Genomic DNA, 14,234 nt, shown 5'->3' with positions numbered 1-14,234 from the left:
ATTACTACAGTCTCAAAACAACCACAAAGAGACTCCATACTACCACTAAGAGACTCATAATGACCACAAAAACAAGACAAAATGACAATAAAGGAATACAAGATGACCATAAATAGACACAAAACAAACACAAAGAGAAGCAAGATGACCACAAACAGCCATTAAATGGCTACAAAGAGATGAAAAACCACCACAAAGAGATGCCCCATGACCAAAAACAACCTCAAATAAATGCAAGACCAATGCATAAAGAAGAAAAATGACCATGAAGAGACACACAGCAATTACAAAGAAATTAACAATCGCAAGACGCAAAAGTGACCACAAAAGGCCACAAAGCAACCAGAAAGAGACACAAAACCTGAAACAACTACAAAGAGATGCAAGAGAATTCTTGGTACAAAGATGTATGAAATGACAACATAGAAATGAAAAACAATCTCAGAGACACAAGACATCAACAGAGATAAAACATGACCATAAAGAGGCTAAGAACGGCACAGTCTTTGTCTCACACATTGCAGCATGTGTGTGTGTAGAGTTAGTTGGGTGCCTAACTGATTTCAGATAAGAGCTTCAGCAGGAAACACACCAGTTTAACCTCATCGATAATTTAGCCCACATCCTCTCAATCCCTCTCTCCACTCCGTTTCCCTCTTTCCCTCTCACTGTCTCACGTTCTCATGCCCTGTCTCTCTGTCTGTCCATCTTTCTCTCTCCCTTCATCTTCTGTTAATCCCATTCCTGTGCCATCTTTCACTCTCCCATGTTTCTCCTTCTGGGAGAGAGAGAGACTGCAGATTGAATCAATTATTGAAAGAGCAGGGGAGAGAAAGGCAGCCGAAGGATTCAGGGAGGAGTGTTGGTTGGTCAAAACATGAAGTATTAGTCTTTGCTCAAATTTGTTCTGGAAGGGCCCTGTAGTCAGAGCAGAGCTGCATACAACAACAGAGGCTAAACATACTCTCAGAAGCACTTAAGGTTAATATCATTACCAGTGCATTCATCTATGCCTCTACCACTGTTGTTCAGTACTGCATGGGAATCTGTGGTGTACTGCTGACATCTTAAAAAGGAGAAAACCTATGTGGCAAGCTGGAATGAAGAAATAGACAGCAACAAATTATCTGATGTAATCTGAAAAAATACTTGTATCGCTTGTTGTCCTCATTCTGTTTCCAAACTGTTATTTGTGCACCAGGATGTATTGCACTCAGTGTAGCAGCCTCTGTGGACTGGATCATTCAGACAGTCATTTACTGGAGCTAATACATAATTCATGAGACTTCTACAAATGCCATAACTTGTTAGTTTTTCCTCATGCGATGTTGGTTTGCTATGGGGCTGTTCACTTTTCGCTTTGATCTGTCTCTGATTTTGGGATTGAGTTTATTTTCAATTCACTTTTTTCATTCTATATAGTCATCTACAAACATTCTACTAGTATAGTTGTGTGTAATAGCACATTTACTACTAGAGTTTTTTATTCTTCCCTTTTTGCTCTCTTTTGTTTTCCCTTTTCGCCAAATTCTCTCATGTGCCCCCAAAACCCTCCTTCCTCACACATTCCCCAAACAGAGGACAGTACTCAGTTGCTCATCTCTGCAGATGCCAGTTACAGCACAGTCACCAATGGTATGTGAGCATAAAGTTGTCTGCCCTGCCCCGCTCCTTTCCTCAGGCAATGAATGGACCCCAGTACACGGTGCAGTGAAAGTGACAGTGACTTATACATATAAAAATGTCTCTGACTCGCTTGACCCAGTGTAGAGTGAAGATGTTTTTACCTTTATTACTCTTCCCTTGGTATTGTTTCTTTGTGTTTTTATTGTTTCTGAAAGTGTTTGTTTGGCTTTCCTGATGGAAATTATAAGCTTTTGGTGACTATGACACAGGTGAACACTGTTTTATCATAACTGTTTGTCTTTCTATTCCCTTATACTTGTCTCTTTCTCTGTCTGACTTGCTCTCCCTTTCTTACAGGAAAACAACCTGATGGAGCTGTGGAGAACAATCAGAACAAAGGTAGAAGCTTGTGACATGTGTGCACGTGTAAAGATCATCTTTCTTCATCTGCAGGTGCAGTACTGAAGAGAGTGTGTATGTTTTTGTGTGCTTGCGTTTCAGCCAAGAAGCAGGATGGGGGTGTTGCTATGGAGATGCAACCCCTGAAGAGTGCAGAGGGAGGGGAGGTAGAGGACAGAGAGAAGAAGAAGACCAACGTTCCAAAGAAAGAGAAGAGTGTCTTGCAGGGCAAGCTCACCAAACTGGCTGTTCAAATTGGCAAAGCAGGCAAGAACTGTTGTACACAATCTGGGCAGGGTTTACACTCTTCTAGCAGTCGTTTAGGAACTTTCTTCACTTAAATGAACATAGAGTAGAGTTCAAGTACTTTCAGAAAGTGATAAATTAATTGTGGGAGTTAAGTAAACTTTGCATATCAGGTATCAGGTTCACCAAACATGCATTATTTCAGACCTAAATAAAACAGAAATATTGAATAAAGTCAGAACAGACTGGCTAAGTGACACACTCATCAACTGTCCCTTCTCAGTGCAGCAGTAGCTCAGTCCGCAGGGACTTGACTTGGGGGCCAAAGGGTTGCCGGTCAAGACCCACTCGGACCAGTCTAAAAGGACTGTGCCCGTTCACCTCCTGACACTGCCATGGTGTCCTTGAGCAAGGCACCAAACCCCCAACTGTTTCTGGTGCCTCAAACAGGGCAGCCCACTATCCAGTAATACATTTGTAAGAGGCCTGTTGGTGCATGTAAAAAGGATTTTTGAATAAAGTCTTTTCTTCTCTGAATCTCCCCACAGGTTTGGTGATGTCAGCCATCACTGTCATCATTCTGGTGCTGTATTTTGTCATCAACACTTTTGTCGTTGAAGGTTTGTTTTTTTATACACCTTCCCAACAAATGCACATACTGTCTTGCTTTTACTTCCTGGCACATTTTACTTATTCCAGTCATTTCACATTGTATTTAATGCTTACCATTCTGCTAAGTATGAATGACTATTTAAAGTGGACTATTTGTTTGGCCTAATATATAGTATGATGTGTATTGCAGGTCATACGTGGTTGTCAGAGTGTACACCGGTCTACGTCCAGTACTTTGTCAAGTTCTTTATCATTGGAGTCACTGTGCTGGTAGTGGCTGTCCCGGAGGGCTTACCTCTTGCTGTCACCATCTCTCTGGCTTACTCTGTCAAGGTAGACCCACACATTCTGTTTCATGAATGCTTTGCAAATAGAAATGTAGGTGTTATAGGAGGCTCTATAACCAATGTAACAATGTGCACTGAGTCTATTACTGAGCAGAGTGTTCCAAACATCCCCCTCCTTGGCAAGGCTTTCGTGGGGGATCCCGAGGCATTCTCAGGCCAGATAACATATGTAATCCTACCAGCATGCTCTGGTCTCCTCCCAGTTAGACGTTCCCGGAAAATGTCCAAAGTGAGGTGCTTAGGTGACATCCTGATCAGATGCCCGAACCACCTGGACTGACTCCTTTTGACGCAAAGGAGCAGGGGCTCTCTGCCGATGTCTGAGCCCAGCCACCCTGCTGAGGAAACTCATTTCAGCTGCTTGTATCCTTGATCTCATGTGTTCGGTCACTACCGAATGCTCGTGCCCAGACCTGACAGTTGGAAATTAGATTAACTGGTAAAGTGAAAGCTTGCCTTCTGGCTCACCTTTCTCTCTTCATCACAATGTTGTGGTACAATGCCTGCATTACTGCTGATGCAACTCTGTTCATCTCAGTTTGCCCTCATCTATGAATAAGACCCAGAGATATTTGACTCCAGATAGACCAATCCACTATGAGGGCTCTGTTCAGAGACAAAAAGCATCCTTACGGTCAGGTGACACAGAAACATACATCACCGCCAGAGCAAGACTGAAAGCTGGCATCAAGAAGGCACAGAGGAGACATCAGCAGAGACTGGAGAGGGACCTCAACACCAACAGCACTAGAAATATGTGGCGATTCCAAATGTCACAGGCTACAAAAGCAGGAGTGCCCCCATCATGTGTGAGGCCACGCTGCTGGATGAGCTGAACGCATTTTATGCTCGCTTCGATCTCCTCAAAGACTCAGCCGACAGAACCAACAGATCCACAGAGGAAGCCATATCGATTGACCTTCACTCAGTTTTCAAGCACCTGGAGAATAAGAACAGCTACATCAGAATGTTGTTTGTTGACTTCAGCTCAGCATTCAACACAATCTTACCCATGAAGCTGATTGGAAAACTAAACACTTGAGTACAACACTCTGCAACTGGATATTGGACTTCCTCACAAGGCAATGACACCTCCTCTACATTAGTTCTAATCACTGGAGCCCCCCAGGGCTGTGTGCTCAGCCCTCCTGTTCACACTGTACACCATGACTGCACTCCCAGACATCAGGAGAAGTCTATTGTGAAGTATGTGGACAACACCACCATCATCAGCCGCATTATAAATATGGTGAGTTGATATCGGGAGGAATTCAACAATCTTGCAGGGTGGTGCAGAGAGAACAATTTACTGCTCAACGTCAGCAAAACCAAGGAGCTGATTGTTGATTTTAGAAAGAAGGAGGCAAAGACACACACCCCTGTCTACATCAGTGAAGCTGAGGTGGAACAGGTGAACAGTTTTAGGTTCCTTGGAATTACCATCACTGAGAACCTATGTTGGTCATCACACATCACCACCCTGGTTAAAAAAGCACAGAAAAGCCTCTACTTCCTACGGAAACCCACCCAGCCACAGTCTGTTCACCCTGCTGCCACCTGACAAAAGATACAGAAGACTTCACACTTCATTTTCTGAAATATATGTTGCAGGATTCAAAGGACTCAAACGTAGTTTTGTTTTTCAAACCCTTGTGATTGTAAAAATGACAATAAATGTACCGTGTACCTTATATTCTTTACCCATACGTACATGGTCCTTCAAAAATATCTTAAATAAAACAGTCTTTTATCTGCTCCTGAATTTTTTATTGAAATGACCAGTTTTCGCTGCCTCCCTCTCTACCTCTTTCAGTCAATCCATTTTACTCTGCCTCTGTCCTTGTGTCCCTCCTCTATCCATTATCATTCATTCTCATTACACCCTTCCATCCACTCCTCCCACATCCCTCTGCTCTCCATCACTATCTCATATGTAGAAAATGATGAAGGACAATAACCTTGTACGTCACCTGGACGCGTGTGAGACCATGGGCAATGCCACAGCCATCTGCTCTGACAAGACCGGCACCCTCACTACCAACCGCATGACTGTGGTGCAGACTTTCTTAGGTGAGTGAAAACAAAAAAAATCATACATAATATTTAAATAAAATTCACCAAGATTTAAGGTTCAAGATTCAATGTATGTGTGATTCTACAACACAGGATTGAACAACAAAATGATAGTTGTAGTCAGTTATACTACTCACGATAACAAAATTACGTAAATGGACAAGACAGATGGAGTGTTGAGGATTAATTAAGGAGTCTCAGTCTGGGGAATGAAGCTGCTCTGTAGTCTGGTGGTATGGCAGCTGATATTCGCCACCCTGTCATGGCCATGCCCTTAAGTGAAAACTCAAGCTTTCAATAACTTAATTGCATAATTGTTAAGATTGCCCTGACAAAATTTTAAGTTGATCGGTTTGAAGCTTTCATGAGTTTTTGAGCATGTTTAGGTCCTATAAAAAGTGAATTACTTTGGCATAGAAAGAACGAAAGAAAGACAGACAGACAGACAGACAGAAAGAAAGAAAGAAAGAAAGAAAGAAAGAAAGACAGAAAGAAAGAAAGAAAGAAAGAAAGAAAGACTCGCTGCTCGGGCCTTAATAATACATTCAAAATTATAACGCAGATTAATGGCACCGAACACTGAACACGTTCCCTTCATGCTCCACAGCAGCCTTGTAAACATGATGGAGGCAGATGACTAAACGCTGCTGAGCTTACTGAATGGAAAAGTCCCACTCCAGCCTGTTAACTGTCTAACTTACATTCTTTCTCAAACCCAGAATGCTCATGTGGTTAATAGTCAAACGTTATACCATTACTAGCAGACTGCCGTTACAGCATGATTAACATCATTAGCAGGAATATTAGCATGGATAAAAATAGCAGGGATATTAGCAGTGATAACAATAGCTGTCCCTCAACATGAGGTGTTCTTGTGTATTGAGGAACTGCAGAGTTTATTCAAACTGTAACCTGCTAAATGTTGCGTCTGCTCCGGTGGCAAACAGCCATCTGCTCTGAGCTCAGCCACTGAGCTATGTTTCACTATGAACTGCCCTGTTCTTAAAGGAGCTACACCACTCTCTCAAATCCAGATTCTTGTATTTTAAATTTTTGTACCAATGGAGTACTTCAAGCTTGAAATATAACCTCCTTTTAAGGTTTATAATGTCTGTCTATACATAGATTCACTTATCTACTAAAATCATTTTACAGTGAAATATTTTAAATGCTTATGGCAAATATTGGTATGTGCAATTAATTAAACTAAATTAAACTTTGCACTCAACTAACAAATGAAATACATTTGTACTTTATTTCTTGCCAGACCCCTGGCAGCACTTCTGCTCATATTTTCTTCAGATTCAACAAACAGAAGTACACATCTGTATGCCCTCAATCATAATAGGGTACCTGATAACATTAATGAGGGAAAGGGAGTCGTTACCTCACTGAGAAGTTGTAGGTGTACAGCATGTTGCCTGCAGGTCTTCATCAAACAGCTCTGTCTTGTTCATTTCTCCCACAGTCTGAGGGGGTGCTGGAAGTGGCACTTGGGCGGCAGTTTGAGGCACTTGAGAGATTATAATGTATACACATTAACGTGAGATTGTTTTCCCAGGTGACACACACCACCGTGTGATCCCGGACCCTGGACAGCTCAACCCCCGGACACTGGATCTGTTAGTCAATGCTATTGCTATCAACAGCGCCTACACCTCCAAGATCTTAGTGAGTCATGCATAGACATGCCTTGCCATGCCACTGTAATACAGAAAGTCATTTTGTGACACTAACTTGCTTCAATCATACTCTCTATCAGCCACCAGATGTGGAGGGGGGTCTGGCTAAGCAGGTGGGCAACAAGACAGAGTGTGGCCTGCTGGGATTTGTATTAGACCTACAGCAGGACTACACCCCTGTCAGAGAGCAGATCCCTGAGGAGAGACTATATAAGGTAGGAAACCATGTACCACTAATCCTTCACAACTTTCAGCTTATTTATAGCACTATAAAAGTGACAACTGCAGCTTTGACAGGAGGTTCTATTACAGTTTATTTAAACTTAATGTATACAACTGAATCATCGTCAATAGACTATCAATTGTGTTGCCTTTTTGATTTTTATCATCTAGTTTGCCTCATGTTTTTGTACATCTTCATATGTGCATGTGTAAGCTGAACTTTTAGCAATTTATTTCAAAGCAATACAGGCCGCACCAGCTTCCCTGTAATTGTACTGAAACAGATCATTTACAGGGTCTCTTGCTCATAAACGCTGTCTTTACCCTCCGAGAGAAAAATCCATAACAAATAGGGAAGGGGACAACATTACAACAAAGCTGCAATACAGTACAGATTCATTGGAATACAAAACAGTTAATCTTTAAATCAATTGCTTTACACTGATTTGACATCCAGCAAGCTTGACCAGCCAGCATCATCTCTTTTACACTGATGCAGATGTGAACCCTTCAGTACACAATCCAACACACTCAGAGCTGGTTTTCCAGTAAGGGATATGTCTGCCTGCCTCATCTTTTACTCTCCTGAATCATACATCTTGCTCTCCCTCGCTCTCTCAGGTGTATACATTCAACTCAGTGCGTAAATCCATGAGTACGGTGATCAAGCTGCCTGACGGTTCCTTCCGTCTCTACAGCAAAGGAGCCTCCGAGATCATGCTGAAGAAGTGAGTGACGGAGGAGGATGAGGGAGGCAGAGGTGGTCTGATGCAAATAAACAGAGGGGACTGTGTTTGAATGTAAGAAACAAAATAGGTTCTACTCATCAGTCCTGTCACCATTTTATGTCCTTCCATCTCTCTCCAGGTGCTCCAGCATCCTAGATGCCAATGGAGAAGCGCGCAGTTTCCGCCCACGTGACAGAGATGAGATGGTCAAACAGGTGAGACTTGGCGACTTTAAGCTCTGATATGCATAATGGTATCTTCACTTTATCATTCTAGAATTAATTTAGGTGGATCAGCCTGGTGAAATAGGGGTTAAAATGCTGATCATGTCATTGCAATATCTCCTGAGCAATGGATCTTTGTCATACAAGTCATTTCCCATCCTTCAGCTATCATTGTATACTAATTGCATTTGAAAACTCTTATCAAGGTCGGTGGTGGATGTAGGATTCAGAACATTTAGATACGTAAAAGTACCAATACACAATGTAAAAACATTCCATTAAAAGTAAATACCTTGCATTCAAAATCCCACTAAAAGTACTTAAGTATTTGTAGCAAAATGTACACAAATGTACTCTCTTAGAGAGGAAATGTCTCTTAAGTGGAACTGCTAAAAACATACTGTATATGGGGCGCTGTTTAGCTCAGTTGGTAGAGCAGGCGTCCCATGTACAGAGGCTTTGCCCTCGCTGCAGCAGCCCTGGGTTCGAGTCCCGGCCTGGGGCTCTTTGCTGCGTGTCACTCCCCATCTCTCTCTCACCCTGATTCCTGTCTATCTTCAGCTGTTCTGTCAATAAAGCCATGAAAAGGCCAAAAAAATAATTAAAAAAAAAAAACATACTGTATATGACAAGGGGGCCCCAGCCAGACATGGGGTCATAAGCCCAAAACAATCCAATGTTGTGTTGTTTCTTCCATAAAGTCTTAACCTGAAAAATAACAAGCAATAATAGCTGTGGAGTAAAACTACAACATTTCTTTCTGAAATGTAGTGGAGTAGCAGTATAAAGTAGCATAAATGGAAATACTCTTCCCTATGCTGTCTGCAGCAGGGTGGGGTTCTTTTCCCTTCAGCTTTTTAAGAGAGCGTTCCCACCAAGGCATTCTAAAGGTCATCAGACATAACTTTTGTCCACCAGATGGTGGGATAGTAATGTAAATAACATTTTTGTATACACCAAGTTAATGAGTCTGTAGTGTGATGGGTGGTGATGTGTTCTTCCTCCTGACCGCAGTTGTGCTAATGATTGATAAACAGGTGATTGAGCCAATGGCATGTGAGGGGTTGAGGACCATCTGCATTGCATATCGGGACCTACCGTCCAATCCAGAGCCAGAGTGGGACAACGAGGCAGAAATAGTGACAGAGTTGACCTGCATAACCGTGGTTGGGATAGAGGACCCTGTGCGGCCTGAGGTAGGGTACCGTGGAGTGTATGTGTGTCTGTAGCTTGAGTTTCAGCTGGAACTGTGCAATCCACAATATGTGACTAGAACCTGTATTTTAAAAGAACTTGACATTGTGTCTTTCTGTGAAAAAATGTCCCTGTCCCTCTAAGGTACCTGAGGCCATTCGTAAGTGTCAGCGTGCAGGCATTACAGTGCGAATGGTGACTGGCGATAACATTAACACAGCCCGGGCCATTGCTGCTAAATGTGGCATCATCCACCCTGGGGATGACTTTATCTGTTTAGAGGGCAAAGACTTCAACCGACGAATCAGGAATGAGAAAGGAGAGGTGAGTTGGGTTAGGAACTCACTCATTTTTAAAAATGTTTTTTGGTCTATGATGTTTTGGAGGCTACCAAATAAAATTGGTGGAAGGAGCCCACTGACACATTGCTTTCATTTAGCTTCTAATATCTACTGTCACTTGGATTAATGTATACAGTTAACCGTTTGAACTTTGCAATAGAGATGGTCCGCCAGTGCCTTCAAAGGTATTTTTGCCTATTGCAATGTAATTTCTTGGAGTATCTTCTAATTATCTAAAATACTGAAATTGTGTCATAAATTAAGAAATAAAAAAATCTGTTTGTGTGTGTACATATGTATACGTACGTATATGTATATGTACATATATATACACTGATGCGCCACAACATTACAACAGCCTACTTAGTATTGAGCAGGTTCCCCTTGTGCAGCCAAAACAGCTCTGACCTGTCAAGACATGGTCAAGACCTCTGGGGGTGTCCTGTGGTGTCAGACAACAGGAAGTTTGTGGTAGATCCTTTGGGCCTTGTATGTTGGATGCCATGGATCGGACTTGTTCTGGCACATCCAACTGATGCTCAATCAGATTGGGATCTGGGGAATTGAGAGGCCAGGCCAACAGTTTTTGGGGTGTGGCCCAAGGTGTTGACGTGGCCTCCAAATTCCCCAGATCCCAATTTGATTGAGCATCTGTTGGATGTGCCAGAACAAGTCCGATCCATGGCTTGGCCCTGGTCCGGAGCAGGTCCATCGCTGGTGCGGCTTGGCTCAACTCGCCACAGTAAAACTGGTGATGGAAAAGCAAAACTGCGTGGCTTGGTTTGACTTGCCGTGGCCAAAAGTGCTAGTGGTTAAACGACAATAGCCTATTCAAGTTTGTAGATGTTAACCTACTGATATGACACAAACTCGGTGAAATAAAGTTTAAGTTTCACAGTGCTGTGCTGGACTCAAAAACTAAGACAAAATCCTAAAACAAAAGCTCACTGTCTTGTGTTGCATGTGACCGACACAAGGGTATGCCGTATGTGCCCTGCAGGTGCAGCCAGTAAAAAGATACATGCTGTAAATAGCACATGCACTTCACAAACATACATTATTGTCCAGTGTATCCAAATGGTAAGAGTGTAGTGCGGTTAATTTCAAGATAGCACTATGTAAGAGCCAGTTTAACAGTGCGGCTTTGATGCTTTTTACCTCCATCATATGTTAAGTTAAACTCTGGATGTGACACTCTGGATAAAGAGTGACTTCTAGTGCATGGAGAAAATAGTTAAAAAGGTCCACTATTGTGTTATTCATCATCACACAATTTTTCTCCCTCTTGCTTTTCATCTGGCTGACAGATTGAACAGGAACGTATTGACAAAATCTGGCCCAAACTCCGCGTGTTGGCTCGGTCCTCGCCAACAGACAAACACACGCTGGTCAAAGGTGAGTCTCGAGTTTAATAACCTAAACACATGCACACACACATTCATTCACATACACTTATAGCCTGTTTTTTGCCTATTTGTATCCAGGAATCATCGACAGCAGCGTCATAGAACAGAGGCAGGTTGTTGCAGTAACAGGAGATGGAACCAATGACGGGCCAGCTTTGAAGAAAGCTGATGTGGGCTTTGCCATGGTAACCTGACATATTATTCACCATCAATGTCTATTTCCATTTTATATTTCAGTAGTTAATAAGTGACTAAAACAAAAAATTCCTTCCTTGATAGATGAGGACCAGACAGTTTTTGTAAGTAATAGGCAAATGCACAATAACACAATATCTTATTATAATTACATTTCTGAAGGAACATCAGGTGTAGGCCTTCTCAGCCTTGATGCTGAGAAGGCGTTTGATTCTGTAGGATGAGATTTCTTATTTCAACTTATGGAAAGATTTGGTTTTAGTGATATATTTATATAATGCCTAAGCACGCTCTATTACTCTCCAACAGCGAGGATAAAAGTTAATGGGTGTCTCTCAGATCACATAATGCTACAACGAGAATGTAGGCAAGGCTGCCCATTAAGCCCACTTCTTTTAATTTTTTTTATCGAGCCAGTTGCCTAAGCTATCAGAGAGGAGACTGCTCTGGAGGGTATAATCATAAGAGGCGCTGAAAACAAAATCTCTCTATTCACAGACGATGTTCTCCTAACAATTAAAAATCAATCCACTTCCACAAATTCTGTTTCTGGCGAGATTGCTGCTGGAAGAATCAAACACATTCTTTTTTATTACTCTGAATCAGAAGTCTTAATTAAGTGGTTCACAGAGTGTGGTGTGGTTTCTGCAGATTCTGTTAATTTTTTCTGGTCTTGTCCATACATTATACCTTTCTGGAGAGAAGTGGGACTACCTGGACTATCAGTGCGGGCGCCCCCCAGGGGTGTGTCCTCTCTCCAATGCTCTTCTCCTTCTTCATGAATGACTGTCACCTCAGGGGACACTTCTGTGAAACTCCTGAAATTTGCAGATGACAATCTCCCGGGACCTGAAGTGGTCCTCCCACATAGACACTGTCTGGAAAATGGCCCAGCACAGGTTGTACATCATGCAACAGCTCAGGAAGTTCAACTTACCTCAGGAGCTGTTGATCCAGTTCTACATTGGGATCATACATTCTGTTCTCTGCACTTCCATCACTGTCTGGTTTGGATCTGCAACCAAACTGGACAGGAACACACTGCTACGGACAATTTGGTCTGCAGAAAAAAATATTTGAGCCGACCTGCCCTCAGTACGGGACTTGTACCGGTCAAGGGTCAGGAAACTGGCAGGTAAAATCTCTGCAGACCCCTCTCACCCCTGACAGGAACTGTTCAAGCTCCTCCCCTCTGACAGGCTCACTCATCACTGTCAGAAAAACCACTGTGCAATACCCCCTGATCTCCATGCATCTTTTGACAAATTTATTTTTCTTATGTACACTGAACAAAAATATAAACGCAACACTTTTGTTTTTGCTGCCATTTTTCATGAGCTGAACTCAAAGATCTAAAACATTTTCTGCAACACAAAAGACCATTTCCCACAAATATTGTTCACAAATCTGTCTAAATCTGTGTTAGTTAGCACTTCTCCTTTGCCGAGATAATCCATCCCACCTCACAGGTGTGGCATATCAAGATGCTGATTAGACAGCATGATTATTGCACAGGTGCGCCTTAGGCTGGCCACAATAAAAGGCCACTCTGAAATGTTCAGTTTTATCACACAGCACAATGCCACAGATGTCGCAAGTTTTGAGGGAGCGTGCGATTGGCATGCTGACTGCAGGAATGTCCACCAGAGCTGTTGCCCGTGAATTGAATGATCATTTCTCTACCATAAGCCGTCTCCAAAGGCGTTTCAGACAATTTGGCAGTACATCCAACCAGCCTCACAACCGCAGACCACGTGTAACCACACCAGCCCAGGACCTCCACATCCAGCATGTTCACCTCCAAGATCGTCTGAGACCAGCCACCCGGACAGCTGCTGCAACAATCGGTTTGCATAACCAAAGAATTTCTGCACAAACTGTCAGAAACCGTCTCAGGGAAGCTCATCTGCATGCTCGTCGTCCTCATCGGGGTCTCGACCTGACTGCAGTTCGTTGTCGTAACCGACTTGAGTGGGCAAATGCTCACATTCGATGGTGTCTGGCACGTTGGAGAGGTGTTCTCTTCACGGTCAACGTTGTGGATCGAGTGGCCCATGGTGGCGGTGGGGTTATGGTATGGGCAGGCGTATGTTATGGACAACGAACACAGGTACATTTTATTGATGGCATTGTGAATGCACAGAGATACCGTGACGAGATCCTGAGGCCCATTGTTGTGCCATTCATCCACGACCATCACCTCATGTTGCAGCATGATAATGCACGGCCCCATGTTGCAAGGATCTGTACACAATTCCTGGAAGCTGAAAACATCCCAGTTCTTGCATGGCCAGCATACTCACCGGACATGTCACCCATTGAGCATGTTTGGGATGCTCTGGATCGGCGTATACGACAGCGTGTTCCAGTTCCTGCCAATATCCAGCAACTTCGCACAGCCATTGAAGAGGAGTGGACCAACATTCCACAGGCCACAATCAACAACCTGATCAACTCTATGCGGCAAATGGTGGTCACACCAGATACTGACTGGTTTTCTGACCCCCCCAGACCCCCCCAATGAGCAAAACTGCACATTTCAGAGTGGCCTTTTATTGTGGCCAGCCTAAGGCACACTAATCACCTGCTGTCTAATCAGCATCTTGATATGCCACACCTGTGAGGTGGGATGGATTATCTCGGCAAAGGAGAAGTGCTCACTAACACAGATTTAGACAGATTTGAGAAAATTATTTGTGGGAAATGGTCTTTTGTGTATATAGAAAATGTTTTAGATCTTTGAGTTCAGCTCATGAAAAATGGGAGCAAAAACAAAAGTGTTGTGTTTATATTTTTGTTCAGTGTACATACTGTTGAAAATTCTGCACAGTTTTTTTTTATTTAAATACTGTTGGAAAGTCTGCCACTGTTTTTTAATGTAAATACTGCTGAAAACTCTGCACTCTTCTACATATTATCTATCATATTATCTTCAACAA

The 14,234-nt window shown here is 42.8% G+C and overlaps 1 protein-coding gene across 1 annotated transcript in view; it reads left to right on the top strand.

Moving 5' to 3' along the window:
* Positions 1 to 14,234, top strand: part of atp2b3b (ATPase plasma membrane Ca2+ transporting 3b) — a 76,939-nt gene that overhangs the window by 31,932 nt on the left and 30,773 nt on the right. The window contains 13 exon segments of the mRNA XM_073470051.1: positions 1,984 to 2,025; positions 2,128 to 2,292; positions 2,820 to 2,891; positions 3,074 to 3,216; positions 5,168 to 5,300; positions 6,865 to 6,974; positions 7,066 to 7,200; positions 7,829 to 7,935; positions 8,075 to 8,150; positions 9,197 to 9,355; positions 9,498 to 9,677; positions 11,002 to 11,089; positions 11,179 to 11,285. Coding sequence (XP_073326152.1) covers positions 1,984 to 2,025; positions 2,128 to 2,292; positions 2,820 to 2,891; positions 3,074 to 3,216; positions 5,168 to 5,300; positions 6,865 to 6,974; positions 7,066 to 7,200; positions 7,829 to 7,935; positions 8,075 to 8,150; positions 9,197 to 9,355; positions 9,498 to 9,677; positions 11,002 to 11,089; positions 11,179 to 11,285 — 1,517 coding nt within the window.

Source organism: Pagrus major, chromosome 7 (genome assembly GCF_040436345.1).
Source record: "Pagrus major chromosome 7, Pma_NU_1.0".
Classification (NCBI taxonomy): domain Eukaryota; kingdom Metazoa; phylum Chordata; class Actinopteri; order Spariformes; family Sparidae; genus Pagrus; species Pagrus major.
This window is presented reverse-complemented; position numbering and strand designations above follow the sequence as displayed.